The sequence below is a fragment of the Rhopalosiphum padi genome, chromosome 1, assembly GCF_020882245.1.
Source record: "Rhopalosiphum padi isolate XX-2018 chromosome 1, ASM2088224v1, whole genome shotgun sequence".
Taxonomy (NCBI): Eukaryota; Metazoa; Arthropoda; class Insecta; order Hemiptera; family Aphididae; genus Rhopalosiphum; species Rhopalosiphum padi.
The window spans coordinates 17,398,970-17,426,175 of record NC_083597.1 but is presented as its reverse complement, the minus strand read 5'-3'; the positions used below and the strand labels follow the sequence as shown (position 1 = coordinate 17,426,175).

Below are 27,206 nucleotides of genomic sequence, written 5' to 3'. Positions count from 1 at the left end.
ATTGGCCGCCGCGACGACGACCGTTACTCAAATTATGTTTATTGCGCTTAAAAAATGATAGTATTGTAAATAAAACGGTTTACGGATCGTGTGGCAATGACTATCGTAAGACACTGAACTAAAACGTTTGAAACATATATTATAATATGAAATCATTAATAATAAAATTAAAATAATTGGTTGGTGGCCATCCCGTATTTTAATAATAACACATACACGGTACACGCACTGCTGCGCGACTTGTACGCATACGTCATACATGTATGCATGCGGGTGCGTCGGAAATAACTTACGGCGCGCCGCGCCGGAACACGACAGCCCCTATCGAGGGTTTTTCCCAGCGGGCGAAAACCGCGAGCGCGCACGCAGTCAGTGTCGTGCCACCGCCCGGGAAACCCATTCGGCCGTCTGATCGTGTACGCCGCGTTTGCCATTTTTCGTCACGTTCGCACGTAGTTCGTCTTCACACCGAAGTGACCGAAATCGTTTTTCGCGCGATTTCTCAGCGATACGTATTGTATTGTATTGTATTGTATTATTATTATTATGATTATTATGTGATATTGATCGGAATCCAAACCGATGTCGTGGGTAATAATATTATTATTCCGCCGTGTGCGTAGATAATTAAATATAATTTAATTAAAAAAAAAAAATATGTAGGGACACGAGAAAGCTGCAACGGTTTTCATTAGAACGATGACCGATAACGTTTAATAATAAATTATCTGTGGGTGCATCGTGTTGTCGATGTCGTTCGACGAGTCCGTCGCCAACCACCAAGTAACATTGTATGTTTTACGAATACCGATTTCCAACTAAAAAATGTCGTTGCTCGAAGTCAATTTCACCTAGGCACAGAGTCGTATTCGATAGAACAATTTTATATTCATTGCAGAGTCTCGTAAGTATATTATTTTAATTTACTATGCATGTATAAAAATTATATTATGAAATACACGCACACACACACTATTGTATATAATTATAATTATATTAGTGTTGACGGCCCATGGGCCACTTGTCGTTATCCTCAATTTATTATTATCTTAGCATAACGAACGTGTTATTCTGTTCTATTATATATTATTTTATTAACTTAAGAAAAAAATTATCAAATAGAACGCGTAAAAAGTAATTTTAAAATGTATGGAAAATGGAAATAATACATATTGAGTTATGAATTACCTTTTATAACAGTTTAAACTTTTAAGTTTTAATAATTTAAATCGTAACTTTATTTTAAGTATTAAATTAATCTAAAAGTAATACTTATCATTGTTAAAAATATAATATCTTCTTATTTCTGAATTTTATCGTTTTTAAAATTGCTTTAAGCGTTCATAAAAGGGAATGGTTAATTAAGACTTTTAAAATATATTGTATTAGAAAAAGTACTGTGAATTTTTTTAATAATTTAATAATAATATTATAATTTGTGAAATTAATTAATTTTAACTAACAAATGTTGACATTTTGAATGATAGCGTAACTAACAAGTTTGAATTAAATTGCCAGGCTTACAAAGTTGAAATTCTAAAACCTTTAATTGTTTATCTTTATCTATAGAGTTTAAAAAATGGTCAAAATTTTTCGAAAAGTTTATAACTTTTATAAATATAACTATAGAAATATATATTATATTGCTATATAGTTTATATTATAAATGAAATGGTTAATTACTACTATGTATAATAATTTGCCAATAATATACTGAATGTAAAGAAAAGCTGAAAGTATAATTTTTGTGTACTAAATTAAAACTAAAATGTAAATAAATGGTAAGCTTTAACTTTTTTTTTTAAAAAGTAACAATAAACGAACGACCATTCAGAATTCACTGCAGTAGTAATAATTCCAAGGGCGAAAAGTTTCGTTTTTAGAAGTCCCCAGTGTGATTCACTAATGGCCTTGGGCACGAAAAACTTCCTCTACGCCATCTCCCTTAAAATCCCGCTGGAATTATACGTCTACCTGCTACCGTCTTACGAATAATACCATATTTCTTGGAGGCTGCCAATAAAAACCCTTAGTATATAGTCTATAGTTCTATACCTATGCCTGACTTCTTACATTCTTTACACACCTCATAGATTTATCTATTACACGCTCTTGTGATTTCTCAATTTTCGTTTTTGTATTTCGTATAATAATTTTTGAAAATTTATGTTAAAGATGGGTAACGTTTTTATTGCTTTTTGCTTCCATTTTGCATTGAAACGTCAACATGATTCATGGATCCCAACATTTTGCGCCTGTTCGGCGTCATTAAGAATACCCCCTGTGTGTATGTATAATAACTGCGGGCCAACCAGAACCGTTCGGGTATGATTCAATTAAGGAGCAACCGAGTAAATCTAGAAGAGCTGTTAATTATTTTGAAAATCAAAATCCTCCGGTACATAATGCGATTATCAAGCATTGCCGTGTCGACGCGGATGTTTTTCCTAGACCAATTAATTTTATATGATATCCAATTTACATTTTTTATATTGTCCATATTATCCATTACAGGTAGATAACACTATTTTGCAAACAAATTTAACATATAATTATACTGATTAAATTTCTAAGCTTTAATTTGTTACTGGATTGATTTGAAACCCCATAAACATAAGTAGCTGACTCCATTAAAATGTAATTTAATTTAATTTATATTTGGACGTCTGTGTTTTCTATGCGCGTAGCCATAATCCTTACATATTATAATATAATAATTCGCAGAGACACATTAATTATTTGCTATTGCTGCAAAAAAAAATTGTGTCATAATCAATAAGAAATACACAAATTAAAAATTTCATACTGATTATAGCATAAGTTGAATTAAATTTATATCGAATAAATAAAAACATTCAAATCAACTTCATAAATGAACATATTTTTAAATTTTAAATGTTAATCAGGTTAATTGAGTGGGTTGTTCATATTAAAATGGAAAGCGGTTATAATTTATTAATTTCAATATAATTCTAAGCTTTAAGCTTGGTTATTTTTACATACCTATATAATTATTATGTGTTATAAGTTTAATATATTATGTTAAATTTAAAATAATATAATATATTATAATATATGCATATATGTTATTACTTTTGAATTTTTTTTTAATTTACTCTTAAAAGTTGAAAAGTTAAAAAAAAACTTTTAAGTATTTCGTCTGTTTTTGAAAAATTTTCCGTGAATTATGTTGTTAATTCATGGAACTTAAACGAAAAATCTGATTTTTTTAATTTGATATTATTTAGTACTATAAGTTATTCAAAGAATTTACTGCGACAAGACTAGCTAGGAAGAAAACTCTGAATCTCGTTTGTCACGTCTCTGCGGGTCATTCCCATGAGATTGGTGGCCACATAAAAGAATCACAACGTAAATTAAGATTTAAAAAGAGAGAGAGAAAGAGAGCTTTAAAAAGTGTAGAAAAACTGATGAAAACTTTTACCCAAGTATAGTATCTGTTCTATTCGGCCTCAGTCCAGTTGTAAGTTGTTCCCTCGAGAGAAGTGAAATCTAAAACTGACTAAAAACATTTTCTTAGCTTACTTGCTTACTATACCGTATGAATCGTCCAACAGTTGTTACACGTTTGTAATTTATTTAATTGAATACTACTTCTAATAGATTTGTGAATGATTTTATATTACCGCAGAGTTGACCATAAAATAATATGCATATTATGTAAACTGCAAGTGAGAATTGAAACACAAATTGTATAATTAAATATAATGTATTAAAATATGTGCGTATTTTGGATATATGTATTACAAATTAGTATATACAAAATATTTTTGATCTTTGGTACATACGTATATGTATTTGCTTGTTCAATATCTACGTGAAAGGCAATTTTGTTTGGTATTGAAGAATGGTATTTCATACTCGTGGGAAATAAAAATATTTTTAGTATAGAAATATCCCTGAATTATTCAATCGACAATAAGATAATATTATATAAAAGTTGTATATATGTTTCTGTTAATGGGTCTAGGACGTAAACATATTATTTTACATTTTTACTATCTGCAGTTTAAAAATACAATTTTATAGGTTTAATAATATTTTTTCTTTATACCTAGGTAAATACTTAATGTAATATAATAATTTTTGATTAATTAGATCTAAGTTCTATTAATATCTGACATTTTTATATAAAATATAGTTTTTTAAGACCAAGGTTTATAATTATTTTTTTGACTATAGCTTTTAGCTATACATATTAATATATGTTATACATCTACTGGATAAAATTACTATTGTATATGGCCTGTTCAATAAATTACTATACAGTGACCCCTTTTATTAATTATTAAGCTTACACGGTTTTTCATTTATTGTTCAGCGTAAAAATAATAGCATTATCCTCTAAAAAATGTTCAGGGCTAATAACTTTTACTAATCAATAATTTTAATTTTATTTCATATGTAACCATAATCGAGGTTAAAAAATAAATTATTGTATAATATTAATTTTTAAATTATATTTTATTTGATTGAAAATACAAAATGCATTTTTAAATGTTACATTAATATAGGTACTTACTATTTTATATATCATAATATGATATTTTTGTGAACACTTCAATTATTAGTGAATAACCATCATATACATATTTATTTTTATATTTTGTTAATAACTTTTTGTATTCTACTATTAATATGTTGTGATTTTTCAAAGCGATTAATTTACCAATTGTATTTAATTGTAGTAGCAAAATTTTATATAATTTGTGACATTCTGTTTATAAAATATATACTAAATTTGCATTAAAAATTGTAAAAAACAAAATATACACACTTGACATTTTTTTATTCTGTTCAAATCATTATTTATTAATTTATTATTTATATTAAATGACATTCAGCAGTCAGCTTGACAGCCATCTATAATTTAGCATATTGTAGAATATTTGATAATAATTTAATATTTAGATTTTACGCAGTAACTACTTATACGTATTTGTTGATATTAATAAAAAATAAGTATATTTTTAAATTTGTATGTATTTATATTAGTTAAATTAAAATATATATTGAATAAAAACATTGCAGATAACTTTAGATTTTATTGATTTTAAGTAATTTTTTTTATGTTAAACATTTTTACTTATAAAAATGAAAAACAAATTTTTATTTTTATAAAATACTATATTGAAGAATAATAACAATTATAACGTTGCAGAATGAATGATTAATGAATGAATAACTGATTCTAAATATTTCTTGTAGAAACTCCATTTAAAAAAAAATGTGCAACAATCTCAAACCTATAAATAATTTACGAAAACATTAAACAAAAAAGACCGAAATAAAAAATTATTTTTGTTCAGTGGACAGTTTTTTGCGAATCCTGATTTCTAAATTAAATTTAAATTTTGATTTTGCTCGATGATGTGTAAATATTATAATATTAAGTCATTGTACTCTTTCATGAAAGAAATGATAATGCAATGCATTATATATTTAGTATTTTAATAATTCTTAGTAATATTATATATTAATATTATTATAATATTATATAATATTTCCAGGATAAGGCAATAAATAATAATACGGTTTTTTTTATTTAAAAAAATATAAACAATTGTAATTAAATTTCTCTATTTTAAAACTTCTATACTAATTATCATATCAGATTATATTTAAATCACTATATTTTTCGTGTTCATAAAGATGTAGGTACACATGTGGGGTGTATTAACATTAAGAATATATTTTATACATTATACCATTGATTATAAATACTATAATCAATGATTATACATACAATAATTATGATATTATAATATGAAGTTTTGCATGTGTATGTTTTATTATTTTATCCTTCATAGAATGGTAGTAAAATGTAAAAGGGTTCGTTCAAACAATAATATAAAGAAATTTAAAAAAAAATAGGTAGTGATTGTTTTTAAAATTCAAGTTTTAACTATTGATTTAAAAAAAAAAATCAGTATCATTGAATTTTGATAACTTATCAAAACAAATATATATATATTACGGGTAGAGTACGAAAATGGGTAGTGTACACATTACCCGAGTATGTTCACCTTATCCATATAAACAGTATAATGTATACATTATTCACCTTAAATATGTACAAAGTATACATTATCCACTTTAAATGTGTACAATGTACACATTATTCAGTGTGCTGTGGATAAAGTATGAAGTAGAAAAAAATCAAATCTTATTAATATATAAAAAAAAAATCATTTATTAAGTAAATTAGGTATTATTAAGTTATCATTTAGTACATGAAAAAATAAATAGGTACAGTTATTTATTGGAATAGTTCAAATTCGAGTGGCATTTGGAATCGCAAAGTATGCTCCCAAATTTATATTTATATTTATTTGATAAACATTTACTTTTACTCAGACATTTTTTAAACCTTAACTACTAGAAAAGGATTGTGCATTACTGCATTAGTGATTAGCTATTTCACGCAAAGATTTTTTTTGTGTGATACTTTTAAAATATATTATCTATTAATGGTTTAGAACTTACAGAAAATTGATTTTTTAAATAAAGGTTAAAAAGAGTGCCATTTTTATTTCCGAGTTTATAGTATTGATTATCACTAATATAGACACAATCGTAAAAAGCATATTCTGTGGATCACCTTTTCTTCTGTCTAAAGTCGGATTAAGGCGGAGCGGACTAAGTGGACTATAGTTCAGGCCCCCCTAAAAAATATAGGCCTGCAGCTAAAAAATTATAGACAACTATACAGACACCGGTAAAAGAAAATAAAGACGATACAAAAATCAAACTATTTTAAGTGGGAAAATAAAGTTTGAAGTCGATACTATCTTTGTTATTATAGATAAATTTGATTTATGAACTTAACAATAGACTAGATTCTTTAATAATCTTTTTCTTTCTCAATTCAAATTTTTAGTTAACTTTAAAACTGACAATGACCAGGCATTGATTGATTAAATGACTGTGTTTAGATATTTTTGCGTCAAGTAAATCTCAAAAAAAATATTTTAAATAATCATTTGTCTGTATTTTTGTATTATTATTTATCACCATGTATTTTATATTTTAACATTTAATTAAAATAAATAGGCCTAGGGCCACTAATTTCATTAATCCGGCTCTGTTTCTGTATACTTCTAATGATATGACTCTAACTGTAATAAACTGTAAACTTGTTACGTTGTTAATTTTATAGTATTTAATAATTTTATTAAAGAAATATTACGTACAATTGATATTTTGTTTTATCAAAACACTTTATTCACTCAAAGGTAGATATGATATACAAATTACCTGGTTAGATTAGGTATGTACAAAATAGAAGTTTTACAAATAATATTTTTGTTATGGATGGCGTTCAAATTACCTGATTTTTGTACTATACCCGTAACAAATATAACAATACGAAAAAAAAGTTATATAATAATTAGTTATTAAGTTAAATGTATTAAATATATTTGTCATTGACAAGTTTTATTTTTATTAAAACGCAATCTATTTAAAATAAAATATATAAAGATGTCAATATTTTACTCAACACATCATACGGAGAAAAATATTTTCAAGAAGAAATTGAGTTAATAAATTTGAGTTGTACTTATATGAATTTAAACAATTATTAATGTGTATATTTTTTCTTGACGCTAGTTATTATAATTACAAGAAAGGTACACATCCTCTAAATACACTCTGCTGGGCTATAGCATGGTGTAATACTATTTTATAACATTTATAAAGTATATATTCGTCTTGGGTGAATAAAATAAATAGATACAAAGACACAAAGTTAAGTTGAATAATAGATAATGAATCTTGTAGAATATTATTTGTTATTAAATTAATTTAATTTAATTGGCTTTTATTGATTAAAATTACGTCTTAAAGAATTACAATTATTTGTCACAACATTTAGAATTTAGATTTTATACAGATAATATATATTATATTAATAATTTTTACGAACAAACATTTTTCTACTTAAAATTATTCACAAGTTTATTCGCCAATATATCATACAAATAATGTATCTAATATCTATATGTTAATAATAAAAAGTTAATAGTTCTGTAATTGTTTGATTTTCATAAACTGTCTTAATAATAACGGCAATAAAAAAGTGTCAATTTTAAATTAGGTATTATTATTAAAAGAGATACATTTTTATCGTCTTTCTTAAAAAGTACCTAAAAATATGATTATGACTGTACATTTTTCTACTTTTTATATGGACTCTCATAAATAATATTTATTTAGAAATGAATATTTATTTTCAGTAAAGTGTGAACAGACGATGATATTTAATACTAATTTAAACTAGTATTATGTGGTGTTATTTAAGAATACTTAGAAAATTTCTCTAATTTTCAACTGCTGATAAATCCATATGATTTTTTTGCTTTATGATGAATACAATTATGATTACGCGGCGTTATGAATAGGCATAATAGGGGCACCGCGGTAGTGGGTTCATTTTAATGTTTTAATAAGTATTGATAATGATTAAGCATAGTATAATATGTATAATATAATTTATTATATAAATATAGATATTCAAATATTTGAAATTTATTTGTATTTTTATTGATCTAGATCTAAATAACATCGGCGCCTAAGCTAAAATTATATTTACAATATAATATACGTTTAGTTTAAATTAAGTTGTATAATTAACTTCTTTTAGGAATATATGCTAACAATTTAGGCTTAAATTCAGAAATAGTACTTTAGACTTTATGGATATATTACATACCTAGGGTAAATGTATAAGTGTAATGTGTATTGTTTATTTTAGTAATTTTGTACGTATATTATTATTTATTATATATCATAATATTATTGTTGCATATATAATTATGTATTATTTATTAATATACAAAATAAATAGGTACATGAAATATTTTTAATTTAGTGTACTTGGTACTATTATTTAAAACTTAAATTATAAATAAATATTGGTAATCACTATTTAGGTGTAACATTATGAGTATAAAAAATGAATAAAAAGGTTATATTACAATTATTACAAATTTTTAAAAATTTTTAGTTATTGTTTGTTATTACGTGTTATTGTTTGGTGGCATTAGCTGGAACATTAAATTTTTTTTTTAAAAAACACCGTCTAGTTTACCTATATTTATTTATATATTTAAGTAATACACAATTTTTTTATGTATAATAGTAATAAATAATTAATAAAAAAATTTAGTTTAATTTTTTAAATAATACAAAATGTTTTATTTTTATTATTTGCCTGATGTAAAATAGGCATTTAGTTAATTACTATAAATTTAACTAAATTTCTAGGTAGATAGTAAAATTACATAAAAATTAAATTCTTTGAATATTTGTCTAAGCATTTGGTAAAATGCCTAATTTGTATGCCTAGGAAATACATATAATATATAATACTTAATAAAATAAAAAATACTTTATTATTCAAAACTATTAAACTGATATTTATTGACTATTGGTTAATTGGTACACAATTATCTAATGCCATATTAAAATCTAAACCTTTAACATTTTAAAACATTTAACTATCTATGAGCATGTAAGTATAATTTGAGTTTCATACTTCGGGTTTTTAATTTTTATGTTAATAGACTTTCGATGATATTTCGTTATCGAAATTTTTAAAGGATTCCGATTTTTTTCAGTTTAATTCCCTCGCTTTATCGTACTTAATTATAAATTATACAGATTAAACATTTTTTAAATATTATTTTACTTAATTTACAACTCATTATACCACAGTAAAGAAAAATCTAATTTTTAAACTAAAAATATATTTATAATTAAATATTTAATTTATATTTATTGCTTTTTTTTTAAAAAATACTAAATTTAATAAAAACAAATATATCTGTTTGATATATATGTATAAATTTTTTTTACAAAAAGTTGAGGTATTTTAAAATTTATACCCAAGCTTAAAAAAATATAATCCGTCACGTATCTGTTGGTTTTTTATCGGTTGGTCTATTGTTTTATTTTTTTATATATTAAACGTGGGGTGGATTTAATTTTGATGAACGATTTTACAAGTGGGATTTACGTCTTTATTTGACGTGACTGCGCATACAATGTTATAAAGTGAATGTGGATGGAAAACACAAAAGGCCTCGTTTATAACAGTATAGTGTATACACACAAAAACAAACGATTACTCTTTCCCTCTCAATTATTTACGTAGCGAAAAATATTCATTTTACGATCTTTGTATAATGTGTATATATTATTGTCTTTTGTAGGTATTTTACTATATTGTTACGAATATAATAAAATCTATTATATTTTCCTGAATGATAATTTAAAAAAATATAACAGGAAATCATATTGTTATGTTATTTTATCTTATAGTATATACAATATAGTCAATATACCACTGGCTGGTAAGAAATATGAGTAATTGTGATAATACATTAATTACAATAATTTTAGATTTTTTATCGATTAAGTATATGAATAACGAGTAATTGGATTGTTTATTTATATGCAATTTGCTATAAGACAATATACTTCGAGAAGTGCTCGTATCGTGTCACTGACAGTCATGTAATTAACCATATTATTGTATTTATATACATAAAATAAAACTCTTTAATTTATGAAATATTATTACAAATAATATAGTTGATAATATCAGTTTTAAAAATACAATTAGCATTAAGTTTGTTATATGCATTTAGCGACCGGAGCCGCCGTATCTACATTATTGCCTGTTGGACGACTTTAAAAATCAGGACTGACATAAAATCGTTTAATGCGTAATATAATGTTTTTTTATTTTAACGTGTCAAAATTATTAAAAAAAATTACGGTAAATAAATTTATAAATGTATGTAAAACTATAATACAATGAAACCGCGCACTACCTAAAGTGATCGGCTATATTGTCGTAATAAAAACATAATAGAACAACTATATCAATTATAATACCTGATCGACTTCATGATTTTTTTTAAGGCAATTATATTGTATAATAATAATAAATTGTACAGTTAAACCTATTTTAACGGACACCTATATATAATAGACGCCTCTCTCAACGAAAAATTTCACACATTCCAGAGAAATGGTTCTGATGAATTAATTGATAAAGTAGTTTTACAATAGTTCAACCATGTTAAAAATAAGAATGTGCCTGTCTCTGGACCAATGGCTCAAGAAAAAGCATTAGGAATACTTCGAGAAATCGATTACGACAGTTTCAAAGCTTTCAATAGCTGGTACTTCAAAGAATGACATAACATTTTTTTTAAATCGATTTGCGGAGAATCGGCTTCTAGAAATGTCATAGTTGTTAATTAGTGGAAACTAATTATTATAAAAATAATGACAAGGTAAAATTCACAGAACATATTTAATGCTGATGAAACTATTCTATTTTACAGAGGATTATTAGAGGAAATCTTGTCTTACAAAGGATAGCTATGCTGTGGCGGAAAAATAGGTCAAGAACGTCTAACGGTTTTTCTGTGTGTGAGAATGTATGGGGATAAACTTAAACCATTAGTCATTGAAAATGTTTTCAAGTCAAGGTGTTTTAAAGGAATTGATGTTAGTAAATTGGGAGTAGAATGGTAAGCGAACAGTAAAGCAGGAATGACTTCGTCTGTAATGACAGATTGGCTCAACTCGACCAGCAAATAAAAAATTCAAAAAATAAATATTTTATTGTTCACCGATAACGCCACATCACATGTACATCTGGATTTTGATAACATAAAACTTAATTTTTTCCTTTAAAACATAACTTTAACTATTCAATCTTTGGAGCAAGTAATAATCCAAAATTTAATTAAGTAAGTACTGCGCAACATCTTATTACAAATCTGGATAACGCTCAAACTGCATGATACTTAGCAAAGCAAATTTATGTTTTGATTGTATGGATAAAAAAAAATTAACAATAAAAAACTGCTTCAGAAAAGCAGAATTTCTATCCAGTTAACTTACAGAAATGAAAAATGCAGTAAATGGATATGATTTGATCGAACTGATTGGACTTCTCTCTTTACCTCGAAATGATGATTTTACTCAAATAGACGATAATTTACAAACGGAATCCAGCTTAGGCAATGTAGGTATGAATTTAGTTAATTATCGCTTTGAATTAAATTCAATGGAAGCAGATAATGAATTAGACGATGACCAACTAGAACACACTAAAATTGAGACGTTTGGAAACTATTCAGAAAATCTTAGACAATGTATTCATCTAAAATTCTAAAAGAGTTTTATTTAAAGAAAGGTGCAAAAAAGTCATGAGTGAATTAATTATGTGTCACGAGCTGGAAATAACAAAATCAACATTAAAACAAAAACAAACATCAATTTTATCATTTTTTTGATATACAATAATGTGTATATGTACTCGTATATTCTTTATATTAAATATTAAATAATTTAATTAAATATTTATATAATTCCGCTTGTGAGTTTTAAATTTATAGAGTGAAATACTGAAATCTGTCTATAACGGACACTTTTTATGATCCTGCAACTGTCCTGTATATAATATATACAGGTTTCAATGTATACAGAACTATTGGTACCTACTCGTATTACATGCTAACTGGTAAGTAGCTTCCTATGCCTGTGGGCTGCAATGACTGCACCACTACAAACACATGCACACGTATAAACACACATATATATTATATATTGTACATAGTCTCTGAGTTCATATCCCGCATATTCACGTTTGACTGTTGTGCAAATATATACACGCTTTCGAAAGGGCGATCGCGTCAGACGGGTTTAATCCGGTGTTTGTACAGGCCAAAGCCCAAAATAGGGACAACATAGAAAGAGATCCGGTCAACGAATATTATCTGTTTCTGCAATGTGTATCATATTATATTGTCGATATTTGTTGGGGTGGCTGAGACTGTATACATTTTCATGCACGCCATATAATATAAAATCCAGGATGGTGATTTTTTTATCAATCATCATTTAGCAATAATTTATCATAAAACGTATGTTTTTGAAAACATTTTTATTTTTATAATTACAATTTTTAACTTTTTGGATGAAAAAATAGTTTGAACACATTAAAAATTTAATTCATATTCCCAAGCAGAATATTTTCCGAGGATTTTTAAAAATATGTTATGCTATACTGATTAAAATATATTATTGTAATACATTTTTTATTTTAGCAATGGTTGTACCTAAAAAAGAAGAACTAATCCGTGTCTTAATTTTAGTTAAGACTTATTTGATTGCATATTATTTAGATTGTATTATGCAAGCTTGTATATTATTGTTCAATTATAACAAAGTTAATAATTGTAAAACAGACGAGCTTAATTATTAGGCAACAGCTCTTTTTTTTAAAGGTATAAAATGGTACGAGTTAAAAGTGTAAACTATAGTGCTATGTTGTCGCTGCATTTAGACCTGTCGCTCGATTTTCACGATGTTCACTTCCTGTCGTATTTATACATGATGTTTTATTAACGTAAAACACTCATCGTTTTAAAACTATAAACGATTTTCAATCAGGTTAATAGTTAGTTGTTTAATATGTTAATAGAATCACCGTGTATACTGTATATAATATACAAACTAGTGACTACAGGTACCATTGGGAACTGGCGGTCGCGCGTTCTCCTGTGTAGACCGATAAACATAGTATTACGCAATAATATTCACGATGATATAATTATACTAATACATGATAATATAAAAATAATATATAATACATTTAGTTTCAAACAGATCATTTTATCGAGAAGTGTTTAAAATAATCATTACTCGCATTTTTAATTACAAGATAATAATATATATTCATCTAAATTATTATTAGTATTTTATGCAAAAATTACAATAATCTCATGATTTATTTGTCATGATTATTAGATGATAATCATTAATCTAAACCATCATACAAGTTATAATTAAAGAAATAAAATAAATTATAAAAGCAGAAAATTACACTTTTTAATTCATAAATTTTCCGTGTATTAATGTATTATTATATTAAATATTTAAATTGTATTATTAAATTTTTAATTTAATTTGACGTTCAACATCGTCTCAATTGAACGATAATATTTGGCAGATTAATCGTACTGAGGTTGATTAACAACTATTTATTTATTTTTGTTTTGCTTATTTTGCTTAGGCGTGTAAAAATACGAAGTTTAAGTCATACCAAAATATCCTGCCAAGTCATTTGGCCCGCACTATGCTTCTCAGTTTGGATTTCCAGGTGAAACGCTATCCCTTAGGAGTGTAAAATCCTTAACTTGGCAACATTCCAATGGACTGGGAAAACTAAACCAACTGCTCAGAGGGTATCGGAGATTTGAAATAAACTCTATTTTGTTATATATTGATTGGAAACAAGAATGTAAGTAAAAAAAAAAACTATTTTTTCTGGTTATAGCGGAAAAAATAAAATACCAAAAATGACTGCCATACTGGGTGTCTAGGTTACGGGCTTACGGCATTAGACTATTTATCGGATTCGCATTCATCTTGGCTTAGGTGATACTACAGGTGTATTGTGATATTAAATCTGAGAATAATATAGTGTGAAATAATGAAATATAACGATAGTCAATGAATTTGAAAAATTATTTCGGGTTAATAATACGTTTACTGATATGAGTTTAAAATAAATTTTCTAATTCAAATTAATATTTAGTTTCGATTCATAACCTTTAACGTTGTTATAGGTACATGGAACTCTATCTAAGACAAAAGAAATTTACCACAGAAAAAGAGGAATTCTTTATTTTTAAATATCATTGTAAGACTAAAATATTCAGAGTGAACTAAAGAATGTAATAAGGGAAAAAGAAGATACTACAAAAGTTTAGCGTAAAAAGAAAACAATTTAATTGGGAAACATGTTGTGATAACTACTAAGTATTTTTCAAATAAAACATAAAAATAAAATAAATAGCTTGAAATTGTTTCATTTTTACGAAGGTTTTATATGCGCAATTATTGTGCAGTAATAATGGTTATAATAACAAGTACAAAATAATTTTAAAATGATAATATTTGACAAGAATGTATTCACACGTACTTGAGTTTAAAGTACGTAATTTTTTTAAAGTTCTTGTATTTTTTACTCAAGTAGTTTCAAATACCTTATAATATATATAAAATCATTGAATTAAAGAAAATATGGTGAAAAAAATATGACTTATTGGTTCAAAAACTTTTGCATAATGTTATGTAAGTATTATGTAAAGAGGTTTTTATAAAATATTGGTACACGTTCTAAACATAAAATATAAAAATGGTTACTTCAACAATGATTCTTAATGGATAGGGATAAACTAAAGTATCTACTTGATGTTAACACATAGGTAACTAAATACTTAAACAAAGTGTGAAATGCTTACTTATAGTAAATTTAACTCAATGTTTAACGTCAATTACAAAGTGATGTGTTAGTTATAGTAATAATGTAATAATAAATAAAAGTACAATTGGATAAAAAAAAAATCGCTAAAAAATGTACTAATATAACACAAATCTTTGTCAACCCAAATATTGTCTTATACATTATGATTAATTGTTTTCAATAGCATTTTGTTACTGGTGTCATAAATTATTACCATATTAAATTAAACTATGCATTTTTATCTGAAACTGATCTATTTGGCATATATTTGGTAAATTATGTAATATTATTGAAATAATAGTAATCATTTAATAATATTATGTATTTATATTTACGGTCTAACTAAATATTCAACAAAAATTAATTAATACTGCTACTATATGAATGGTTTTAAATAGAATTTTTCTAAAACTGTATGTTGTGAGTAAATTAATTTATATGATTATCGTCCCTAACTTATTCTCAAAAAATATGCATTTAATTGAGTGATAATTTTGATTTGACCATTTGTGTGTTTATTATATCATCTTTATTCTTTTTTAAATATATATAAGATTTAAATGTTATTACTTCTATTATGATAATGTTATATTTTGCGTGTATTCTATGAACAGAAAATAACCTTTTAGTATTCGTTTATTTATTATGAAATAAAATAAAAATTATAATTTATGAAAAATACTTAATATTATTTAAACATTTTTCATAGATCTGTTTTCTAATTATCTAAATGATATCCTTTCGTCGTCCGTTGGTAATTAAATATAAAACGAATAAATAACTAATCTTATAAATTTAATTTATAAAAATATATAAAGCGTATCATATCGAAATAAAGAGATTAAAGTGAAGCTTTTAGTGAAGTTAATCTTTATAACCCATATTATTCTTAGCATCCTGATATCAAAATAGTTAATTAAGTACAGTGACTAATATATACGTTATCAAAAGAAACCATTTATCACTGATAAACTAAGTCACCTGATAGAATATGAAGAAAGCATGTACCTATAACATAGTCCATAAGACATTTACGGAAGTTTAATCCTTTTAAAGTAGATGCGTATTGCGTATAGTAATTGTATTTTGGATTTTTAGTTTTATACCATTTTGTGGAGATTTAATTATAAAATATTGCGTTTTATAATATAATGTGTTTAATTATAACTAATAAATAAATACTAAAAACTAGCTAAACTGAAATCCAGATGTTTTCATAGTGCATTCGTTAGGAGGTATCTACAGAAATTGTAATAATAATGTATAAAATATACAATTGAAACTTCCATAAAAAATTAAAACTATGAATATTCCTAAGTATAACGATTAATTTACACTAAAATACCTTTGTAGATTTGGCATTATATTATATGTTTATATACAATTTTTATAAATTATAATTATCAACTAATATTTCTACATACTCTACGAACCTTGTGTATACATACTTTTCGATGATTATACATTTTATTATTAGGTTTTTTATAACAAATTGTTTGTTTTTCTTTCAAAAATGATAATTTATATTACATGACTAATTAAATAATTTATTAGAGTAGCTATATCGAGTGTAATTACGTAATAATTAGTACTTGTGGAGAAATGGAAAAATTCAGAGGATGGTGAGTTACCCTTAATTTATTTCATAAGTCAAAGCGGAGGTAGTTCATAATGCAATTAAGTTGGGAACGACGATGTGGCTTCCGTGTTCCGTCATAGTTTTTATTTGAAAATGCATATTTTTTAATTTCTTGAAAAAACTTATATATTATAATAACCATGTTATGAAAATGGATAATATAATTATTGTATCAACATATGGGGTAATCGGGTGCTTTTTAAAGTAGATAAACACACTGAGAGTACATATTTTACGGTGTGGTTGTCATTTGAAAAGATATGTTGTAATATCATAATCACCTAAATATCAAAAAATGTATTATATAATATTGTAATCTGTTAAACTTTTTTATCATAAATCATCGATTATTTCAAAAATATAGAAAGAGAAATTTAATAATTATCGAATAACTTAACGAGTATCTGTTTATTTAATACTTCATATTATATAAGATTTTTTATGCTTTAAAGAGATCAACATTTTTTTTACATATGTACCTTTTAAATTAGGAATCTTAATAATAGAATACACGCGTGAAAAAAATTTTCCAATAATTATCGAATATATTTTATGAACCCCGTTTTTTGTGATTAAATTTATGTTTTACTGTTTGCTTACACATTAAAAACCATACTAATGATGTATTGTTTTAATAAATGAGTGAATACTTTTTAAATGGCAGTATGTTTAAGTTAAACTTATAAGTAATAAATAATTATAAGCTTTTGGTAGTCGAAAATAATAATAATATTATCATTGTTTATATTTCCCTTCTTTTAAAATATTTGTTCTTTATTATTACTATTTTTTTTTGCGAAATACATCTGAAATTTATATTACTAATTAGTAATAATTTGAAGAATTCCTTTCGATGATTCGAACTCTGTAAGGTTTCAGGAAACCTGTGCACGTAGGTTACTTTGTTTAAGATTCAAATGTTCACGTTACTATAATGGTGGCAGGTTATGTTACAAGATGAACTTATTTAATAAATCACGTTGCTGTTTTTTTTGTTTTTTTTATACAGTACAAAGGTTTTGAATACGACTTGGAATTAAAACTTTGTAGACTCTAACGGGTTCGGCTTTTGTCTAAAGTCTACAGAGGTAATTAAACTATACACACTGTTATGCGATGCGCTCAAGCGAATAACATATTTTTTTGCTTGCTAACAGTCTCTCGCATATTGGCGTAATTACGAGAGTTGCATATTATATGCATTGTCTATCGTAGTACCAAACACTGAATGTCTATATTACGTAAACCATGCATACGTATGAATTTTGATTTATGTTCCCGCATGATCGGAGGGCCCAGCTAATATGTTCACATAGCCTCTCGATCATGAAAAATAAATATAAAACACAATATTTCCTATATAGTATACTTGTATGTTATAATATAACGAAGGTACGTGTCGATGTTCACGAAAACTGGAACACAAATGTTTGAAACAGTATAATGTTGTGTGTTGTCGTTGTCTGCTCTATAAATTCAATCTTAATATAAAAAACAAACAAATTAGATTGCCTCCTCAAAAAATTATACGATTATAGGCTGTTTAGTAATATAATTTACTTTTTGATATATTATGTTTGTTGTGCGTTATATATGGCATATTATATATAATTTTATAATAAGACAATAAATCGCGTGATGTTAAAGAAGTAAATGACGACCTCAATAAGCCGAGGACTGGGCTTGGGCCAGCGATCGTCATCCACAACCATCTACTCCCAAAGATTTCCGATAGGCAAACATATTGTATTATGATATTATATTATACTCTATAACTATAATGAAGATTACACCTGGATGTATGATAAAAATTTTAAATGTAATTCATGTCATGTAATTTATGTTCTTATTAGTGTTCACTATGTTGTCAACAAATGAAATATTGATTAGGTAGCGAAATAGCAGAATTTTATTACAATTAAGTCATCACAAATCGTTCATTTATGCCTCATCTTTTCTCTATAACAAATAATTGCAAGTTCCAAATAATTCGTTTATTTTATATTTCTAGTAGTTATATAAGTCCAATGAATTTGATTTAATTATCGTAAAAAATCTCTTCTATAATATTTGTACACAAAAAGAAATATTTAGTAATATTTGTTCAAAATGAAACAAAACTATTTCATAGGTCTATACAAATATCGGACATATACTTTAATTAAACCATGTTACCTATTTAAATATTTAATTTTATTTCTATAATTTCCTTAAATTAATAATAATTTGAAAAAATATTGTACTCTATTTTTATATATATAATATTTTGAACGTTTTAATTTTTTAACAATAATTGTGGATTTTTAATTCTTTATTCAAAAACAGAATGTTTGGAGTACTTTCGGTACAAAAATCAAATTTTAAATGTTTAGTTTATTAGTTATCCAAAAAGTATTTTGCTGTAGAATAAAAATAAAAAATGCATGTTGTAATTAAAAAGTAAAACATTTAAAATATGATAACGATAAAAAATAGTAGAATATATTTATTTGTTTGGAATTATATCGTTTTTTATGAATTGAAATTATATAAAAATAAATATTTTCAAAATTGCTAATAGTTTTTAAAATGAGTGTGTTACGTTAAACTGATCACTGTAGAACTAACAGCAGATATTTCAAAGTTGAATATTTATTGATCTTTACCAATTCCACGTAACTATTTGTAAATCTAATCTAAAACTTCGTCATACATTTCTGAAATTGTTTAGTATTAATTCCAAACAATTTAGTGATAAATATTATGTACATTATACATGTGTAAATAAACGATAATATATTATATTATGTATCATATACAATATGTAATAATATATTATAAAAGACATTGTTCTAATTATAATAATTATTTAATCGTTAAAATTTAGTATATTTAATAGGTAACAAAAATTAATATTTATGTATTTATTTTTACAACTATGAACTAGGTATCAAATTTAATAAATAAATATATATACATATTACATACGTAGATAATACGTATAACGAGTATTAAATGGATATCAAATTAATTTGATTTCGTTTTTCTGAATTCGTGGCAATTAAACAAATTATAAATACAAATTACGAGATTTTAAAATTGCAAAATACAATAATCTGTTGAAAATTGAAATCCAATCCAATAAAATTGTATTTTCTTAATCAGATTAAGAATTAATATAAATATTGAATTTTATAGTTATTTATAAAAGGAATTTGATTAATTTGACACGAATATTAGTTATTGTATAATGTATACTATAAATAAAATTATATGTATTAGTTTTGTATATAAATCTATGAATAAAAATTGTATACTATAGCGTTAAGTAGATACAGTTAAGTGCATATAACTATGACATATTTAACAATAATGTATTGCATTATAAATTACAGTAACAAGTTCCTACCTAAGTAAAGTGAAGAAATGATCTCATGTTTCATCGTCAAAATAGGGTTTTGACATTCTGTATTATAAACTGATATAATATAGGTAATGTAATGTATTATGTAATAATAAAACAAGGTTTTCAAATTTACATAATCTAAAACGTTTATTACCCTAGCTTGACCCTTTTAGAATTTTCGAATATTTTCTTTACTAATATTTAGTATGGAACTTGTATGCTTTTTTACAAGACTTTGGATTTTCCGTTATCAAAAAAAAATAGCGGATGGTGATGTGGCGATGTAATAAATGTCAAATAGATGTTATTTGTTTTGGAATTAATTACACTATTATTTAAAAATATTATTAATAATAGTAAGTACAAGGATACTTATACAAGTACTTATAAGGAATTGTTGACATATTTTGTTAAATTTTTAATTCATTAAACCTCACAGCAATAGCAACAGTAGAAAAAAAACTTTGTTTCATCTAAACGTTTTATACTGCAGTAACATGCAATTTAAAACATTTATCTAATGTAAATAAGTATTGCAAGAACAACTATTTGTTGATAGCGCATTAAATTGTATGTATAATAAAATATAAAAAGTATAAACATGACCAACAGTTTAAGTTTTGGGTTGTAAATTGGATAAATTAGAATGTATAATAAATACAAGTTCATATTTATAAGATTTTCTTCATTTTATAACGATATATAAATATTATAATTTATAATAATAATATACACCAATGGCCAATGGGGTATAAAAATAAATTAAATCATCGTGAATGACTGTATAAAGATAATAAACACTTTTTCGTTTATTTTAACTTCAAAAGTTAATCATTATATTTAAAGCATACAACAATTAGCATAAATATATTTAATATAAATATTATTATTGATAAACTTAATACTTTTTTGAAAACTTAAGGCTAGGTAAATTAACATTTTCTTATTAAAGCAAGTTAAGCAAGAATAATAGGTATGTACTATACATCAAGTTTTTTTTGGTTCCCGTTATACACAAAAATAATAATAATGAGGATGATCTGCGGTCTGATTTGAGTGTTTTGAACATTTGAACATTATCTCTCCATTGGCGAACGGATTTTACATATATAGATAATAAGCGGGTAAAATAAAAGAAAATAATGGTAAATTTGATATTGTTATGTACATTTTTTTTACCGTTAAATCAGGTAGATATACCTTGTTGTCTACGGATTTATTGAGATCATTATAACAATACCAAAAGAATATTATCAATATACAATTTGGATATATTTATGTAGGGTAGGTATGAAACGCGTGTAGATGTTTTGTACAGAAAAAAATCATGTTGACTGTTGCTGTAAATAACGATTTTTTTTTATAAAAAATGAGATTGCATTTATAGATAAAATGAAATATTGTGCAATGGAATGGTTTCGATGTATGTATGAATAATTTTTTTTATCGTATAAAATGTTTATCATCTCTATTATAATTTAAATGTTGCGTGTTCGGGGTGTTTGTACTTTTACCTCACGATGTGGATTTTGACCAATGTTTTCACTTCGGTCGTCATCGGAAAAAGTACCAACACGCGCGATACTTCCCGCGAACTATATTATAATATAAATATAATAAACGAGTATAATAAAAGTGTAGGCAAATTAATTTAGGTACCTCACGAAAGTTAAAAATAATAAATCACGTCAACGTATACACACACTTCGAATCGTGTATAAAATAAAAAAAATTATAAAAGTTAAAACAAAAAACAAAACCCATTTCAGTAGCGCATTTCGGTGTATATATACCTACACATATAACAATTAAACAACCATATAACGTAAGTCTCAAGTCGTTTCGATCGTCTCAAGTCCAAAACTCACACGGACGAAACCATTAAACGTACCGCCGGCAATCGTTATTATAATATTATTATTAACTAACGTACACACACACACAATATATTAACATTATTATGAGCGGGTACGAGACGCACCTTCGGATCTGACGGTCGTGGAATGGCTGAGTAGGATGAGAGGGGTGGCCGAACGTCCGGTCAGATCCGCTCATAGTTCCGGCGGCGGGTTTTGCTGTTGCGCCAAGCGTACGTCTCGAAGTCCGTCTGGATCTGCAGGAACGACTTGCCCTTGGTCTCGGGCACCCAGAAGTAACAAAACAGGCCGCCCAAGAAGGTGATCGCCGCGTACCCGATAAAGTTGGCGCGCTTGCCGTACGCGTCCGTCACCGGCTGGTAGATCTTCAGCATGATGGTGGACGTGAACGTGATGGTGAACACCACCGCCGAGTTGGCCAGGCCTCGGGTGTCCGACGGGAAATACTCGCACTGGATGACGGACAGCACAGGCATGAGCCCGATGTTGATGAAGAACTCGGCGCCGCACACGCTGGCCAACAGAAGCCAACCGTCCACGGCTTTTATTGATTCGTCATAGCCATCGTTCTGCGACAGCAGCAAGGCTATGCACACGTGGCACAGGGTGGTGCCCACGCACGACGCCATGAACAGCGGCCGGCGGCCGTACTTGTCCACGGTGAGCGCGAACGGCACGCACGCCACCACTATGAACAGGCCGAAAATCACGGCGCTGGCGTTTGGCGACAGCCCTGTGCCGTACAGCACGGACGACGCGTACGCTTCCATCACGCTAGCCCCACACGCCATCTGCAGGGCAGCCAACGTGAGCACGATGATCAGCGGCGCCCGGTCTCTGTGTAGCAGGTCCGTCAGCTTCCCCTTGCATCTGCAGCATAACAACGACGACAACGTGGCGTGAATGAATGCGAAAATATAACGTCGTAATTATATTAATATATTATACCGTTTGGGTAATAACTGCGGTCTGCAGAAGCCGCAAACTAAAAATGTCTATTAGATTTGATTACGGGTGGCAAAAAAAAAAAAATCATTTTACGCGCAGTGATAATGTATTAATGTGTGTTATTATGTTCAAGTTATTTTTATTGTTTGAATTTAATATAATATTGTCTAAGGTTATTGCTATAGATCTTATGTTGTCAAGGTTTATTGAGGTTACAAGCATTTGAGATTAAGTCTAATTATTAGACTACTAAATAGGTTATAATGTAATATAATACATTTATATCTAATAATTATATTTACACTAATCAAATTAATTCAACATGTAGCACCGACGTAGGTGGCCAATAAAAGAAGTCATGATATACGGTTTTATATACAAAATACTAATTTACATGGGTCCTAATATTTTAATTATTATTATACCAAAACTAGGCAATAAGACTTATTATTCAAACGTATTCAATTTTGCATTATTTATTTCATAATTTTAAACCTTTATTTACTGAATGATTCGACTAGATTTTCACACAAATTTATTGAGCGACATAAATGTATAGATTTAATATAATAATATTGTTACATTTGGAGTAATATATACGGGTTTTATTAGTATACGTAATAATAATATCTTTTGCAATAATTTTGTATGCATTATAATGCGAGGAAATTTATCACATATTGAATAATAATAAAAATATTCCAAACTCCTGAGATAATTCTTAAAAAATAAAATCATGCTATAACATGTGCGCAATACGATTTCGAGAGTTGAGTTTTCAAACGTCGATGGTGAATCAAACTTTAAGATGTATTTAACGTTTGAAAGGGGCCGCGGGGCAAAGGTTCGAGGACAGGACGCGGTTCACAAATCGGAAGTTTTTGACCTCTAGTCTATGGAACTAAATATAATCGGTTGACAAATATTAGTCCATTTGACGTTATCGTGCATTCGTAACGAATCGCTCGACAGTAAATATCTAACGGCGACGACAATATAATACACTATTATAAAATCACGAAATGTTAAAACTATTATAATAATATAGTAAAATAAAACTTGAATGCTTTAGCTATTATAGACACAATATTAAGCTCGGTCCGTCACTTGCCACTATAGTATTAGGTATTCAAATTATTTACGTCATAATAATTGTATAAACTTTATAAGTTTGGTAAGAGAAAATAGTAAGGCACATCGTACATTAGGTACCTATTCTATATTATAGTTTTTTAAATAAATGTTATTTTCATTTAAATTTTGTTATTATTTTTCTATACCAAAAGCTGTGTTTAATTAGGCAAATTAAAATTATTATTATGTTACATAATATGTATTATAAGATATAATTAAAGTATGGCATCGATTTAATGAAAATATTATTAGGTTGTTTAAAAATTAAAAATTTTCTAAGTAATAAAAAAAAGATTTTACATTTCGTGAATCGATTACGATAATTAGTATGGAATATTAATTTTTATTTAATTTATAATAATATACAATATATATATATATATATATATACCTAACCTATATCTGTTAAATTGAATGTATTAATGCGATAAGACGATAAATGAGCAATCATAATATGAGTAATAATCGATTGCACCTAGAAGTTACTGATTGTCTTTAATTATTAGTATTTACGGAATGAAAATCATTTAAAACCCGTTTTACGACAAATCAATACCTTCAGCTAAACTAAAATTTAATGGAAATTGGTGGGGCTAAATAATTTATTTTAAGGCAGGTGGTAGAGCCCATCACTGCTACAATTACAATCCACGCAGTGCTCAGTATTTTAATGCCTACTAGACGATATTGATATTAGGGCACAGTAAGCAACGTCAGTTTTAGTTTAAGTATAACTGTTCTTAGTCGCGGCGGCACTTACACATTCATTTAAATAATTTTTAAACTAAACCTACGGCGACATCGTTCGCACGCATATAATATTATCATTGTTATTATAATAATTACTACTGTTAGACATTACTTGTCTTCGGTGACAGACAGTCTGACGATCTCGAGCTCTTCCTCAAACTCTTCGTTACCGCAATTCCTCAACTTTCTCAACGATTGGGCCGCCTCTTCCGATTTGCCGATCATCATGAGGAAGTACGGCGATTCCGGTATCCATACCATCAGCACGCCCGTGATCACCGGTATGACGGCGCCGACGATGGCCAGCGTCTCGTAGTCAGCGAGCCACCCGACCACGTAGGACAGCAACAGCCCGGAAGCGTAAGTCAGCTCTACCACCAGGGCCAACGATCCGCGGACGGATATGCTGGCCATTTCGCCCACGTACGACGGGGACACGATTAACGAGATCGCCATCGCGCTGCCGTGCAAGAATCGGGCGACGTACAGGTGCCAGGGCTGTACACACACACACACACATGGTTGTTATTATGACGCCGAGAAATTTAAATATTCAATATGGGTATATTATGGAGAACCGTGAAATGTTCATGTTACGATAATCGTGGCAATATATCACGAAATTCTTATCACTTTACTGGGCAGTGATCGATTTAACGCGATCGATATATTATTTTATTGAATATGCCTACTATATTCGAGTGTCATCGCGAGTGTAAGTAAAACGTGTCGCACATTAAATCGATCCCGTCGCAGTATGCAGTGACGACGCGTTTCCCAATCGAAAGCATATTCTCAGTCGGTTTCGCTGCCGTGATGGAAAAATAATACGTCGCGTAACCTTACCTGACGAGCGGTCAGTATCAATATCCAGCCGGCCAGCGTTATCGGCACGGTCAAGTACACGGACAGTTTTCGGCCGATTCGGTCCATCATGATACCGGCCGGTAACGATAGCAGTACGTTGCCGACGTCTATCAGAGTTACCATCCAAGACTCTTGGTCCGAGGTCAGGTGAACCGGCGCAGTGCCTTTCAACGTGTATTCCATCATTGGCGATGACCATCCCAGCGTTGTACCGGCCATCAGCAGGGGCATGGACACTGACAATCAAACACGGATGTGGTGCAATTATTTTATTAATTATGATGTCGGTGTACAGAGAAGCATGGTAAAAATAAATAATAATAATATTTTATAAAAATAAATTAGACAATAATTCGGTCGTAACGCACATGGGACATACCTATAAAGCACGCGAATAGTTGTTTGCAGATGCCGTCGGGTAGGGTAGACATTTTGTTAATTCCAAACGGGGTTGTATCGTTCGGTATTACGATAGTTATAGTATATTTTATGGTCTTTTTAGACCATAAATATTTTAATATACTTTTTTTTTTTAGTTTTTACGGACCGATAAACGATCAACCCGTTCGGCGAGCACGTTTGTTAATACTAAAATGAAATAATATAACGTTTCAAAATAAAAACGGCTATATCCGTCGGTGTATAATCTACAAATTAGATGAACTGACCTTTTCGTTATCGACACATCGTTACAACTGCGGGTAACGTTAATTCCCGTTCACACAATCACACAACACTGTAATAATATTATGTGTATAACAATATAATAGGCATATCGTAACGACCGGACGAATAGAATTCGTAGACATAGGTATATTAGACACGACGAATCCAACTCGTTTGAGTGCGATTCTTATCCACTCTCGTCATTGTCGGCATTTCGAAGAAAAAAAATAATAAATAATAGACGAATATAATATGTTATATTATATGCGTGTATACTTAAGTTAAACAAAACGAACTTGTTCAATGTTCAAGCATCGTCGTAAATAGGAATGATGTTAGTAAAATATTAGCGTAGTAGCGTACACACACACATTAGTATGCTACGGCGGTACATATTATACATATACATTATTATACGAGAACACTCGCTTACGAAAAGTTCAAAAAACATACAATTTGCTCAATGTTGTAATATGTTAAGATAATATTAAAAAATAGCGTATTATAAACATAAACTTTCGATTCTCGTATTTTTGGTAAGATAATCGATAATGACATAAAAATATATGAATTCGCTAAATTCAC

The 27,206-nt window shown here is 27.6% G+C and overlaps 2 protein-coding genes across 4 annotated transcripts in view; one reads left to right on the top strand and one right to left on the bottom strand.

The window, feature by feature from the left end:
- Window positions 1-379: 379 nt before the first annotated feature.
- The window catches only part of LOC132920369 (uncharacterized), a 202,870-nt gene continuing 176,043 nt past the window's right edge, over window positions 380-27,206 (top strand). The window contains 1 exon segment of the mRNA XM_060982710.1: window positions 380-904. The gene's annotated coding sequence lies outside the window, so the exon portion shown is untranslated.
- Window positions 21,165-26,775, bottom strand: LOC132920382 (solute carrier family 2, facilitated glucose transporter member 8-like). 3 transcript variants are annotated; one of them, XM_060982745.1, is made up of 5 exons: window positions 26,624-26,642; window positions 26,335-26,543; window positions 25,935-26,191; window positions 25,201-25,586; window positions 21,165-23,126 (listed from the first exon to the last, which is right to left on the bottom strand). In XM_060982745.1, the coding sequence occupies exons 2-5, from the start codon at window positions 26,384-26,386 to the stop codon at window positions 22,421-22,423; spliced, it is 1,401 nt and encodes a 466-aa protein (XP_060838728.1). In that variant the 5' UTR covers window positions 26,387-26,543; window positions 26,624-26,642; the 3' UTR covers window positions 21,165-22,420. The 3 variants fall into 3 exon arrangements, with proteins under 3 accessions (XP_060838728.1, XP_060838737.1, XP_060838720.1); XM_060982754.1 differs by having other exon boundaries at window positions 26,324-26,775; XM_060982737.1 differs by having other exon boundaries at window positions 26,335-26,768.

Excerpts from the sequence above, each read along its gene's own strand:
- LOC132920382 (XM_060982737.1), bottom strand. The coding sequence starts at position 26,386 with ATGTCTACCCTACCCGACGGCATCTGCAAACAACTATTCGCGTGCTTT. Across the intron at positions 26,192-26,334 it reads ACTATTCGCGTGCTTTATAG|TGTCCATGCCCCTGCTGATG; the intron begins GTATGTCCCATG and ends TTTGATTGTCAG. Across the intron at positions 23,127-25,200 it reads CTGTCTGTCACCGAAGACAA|ATGCAAGGGGAAGCTGACGG; the intron begins GTAATGTCTAAC and ends GTTATGCTGCAG.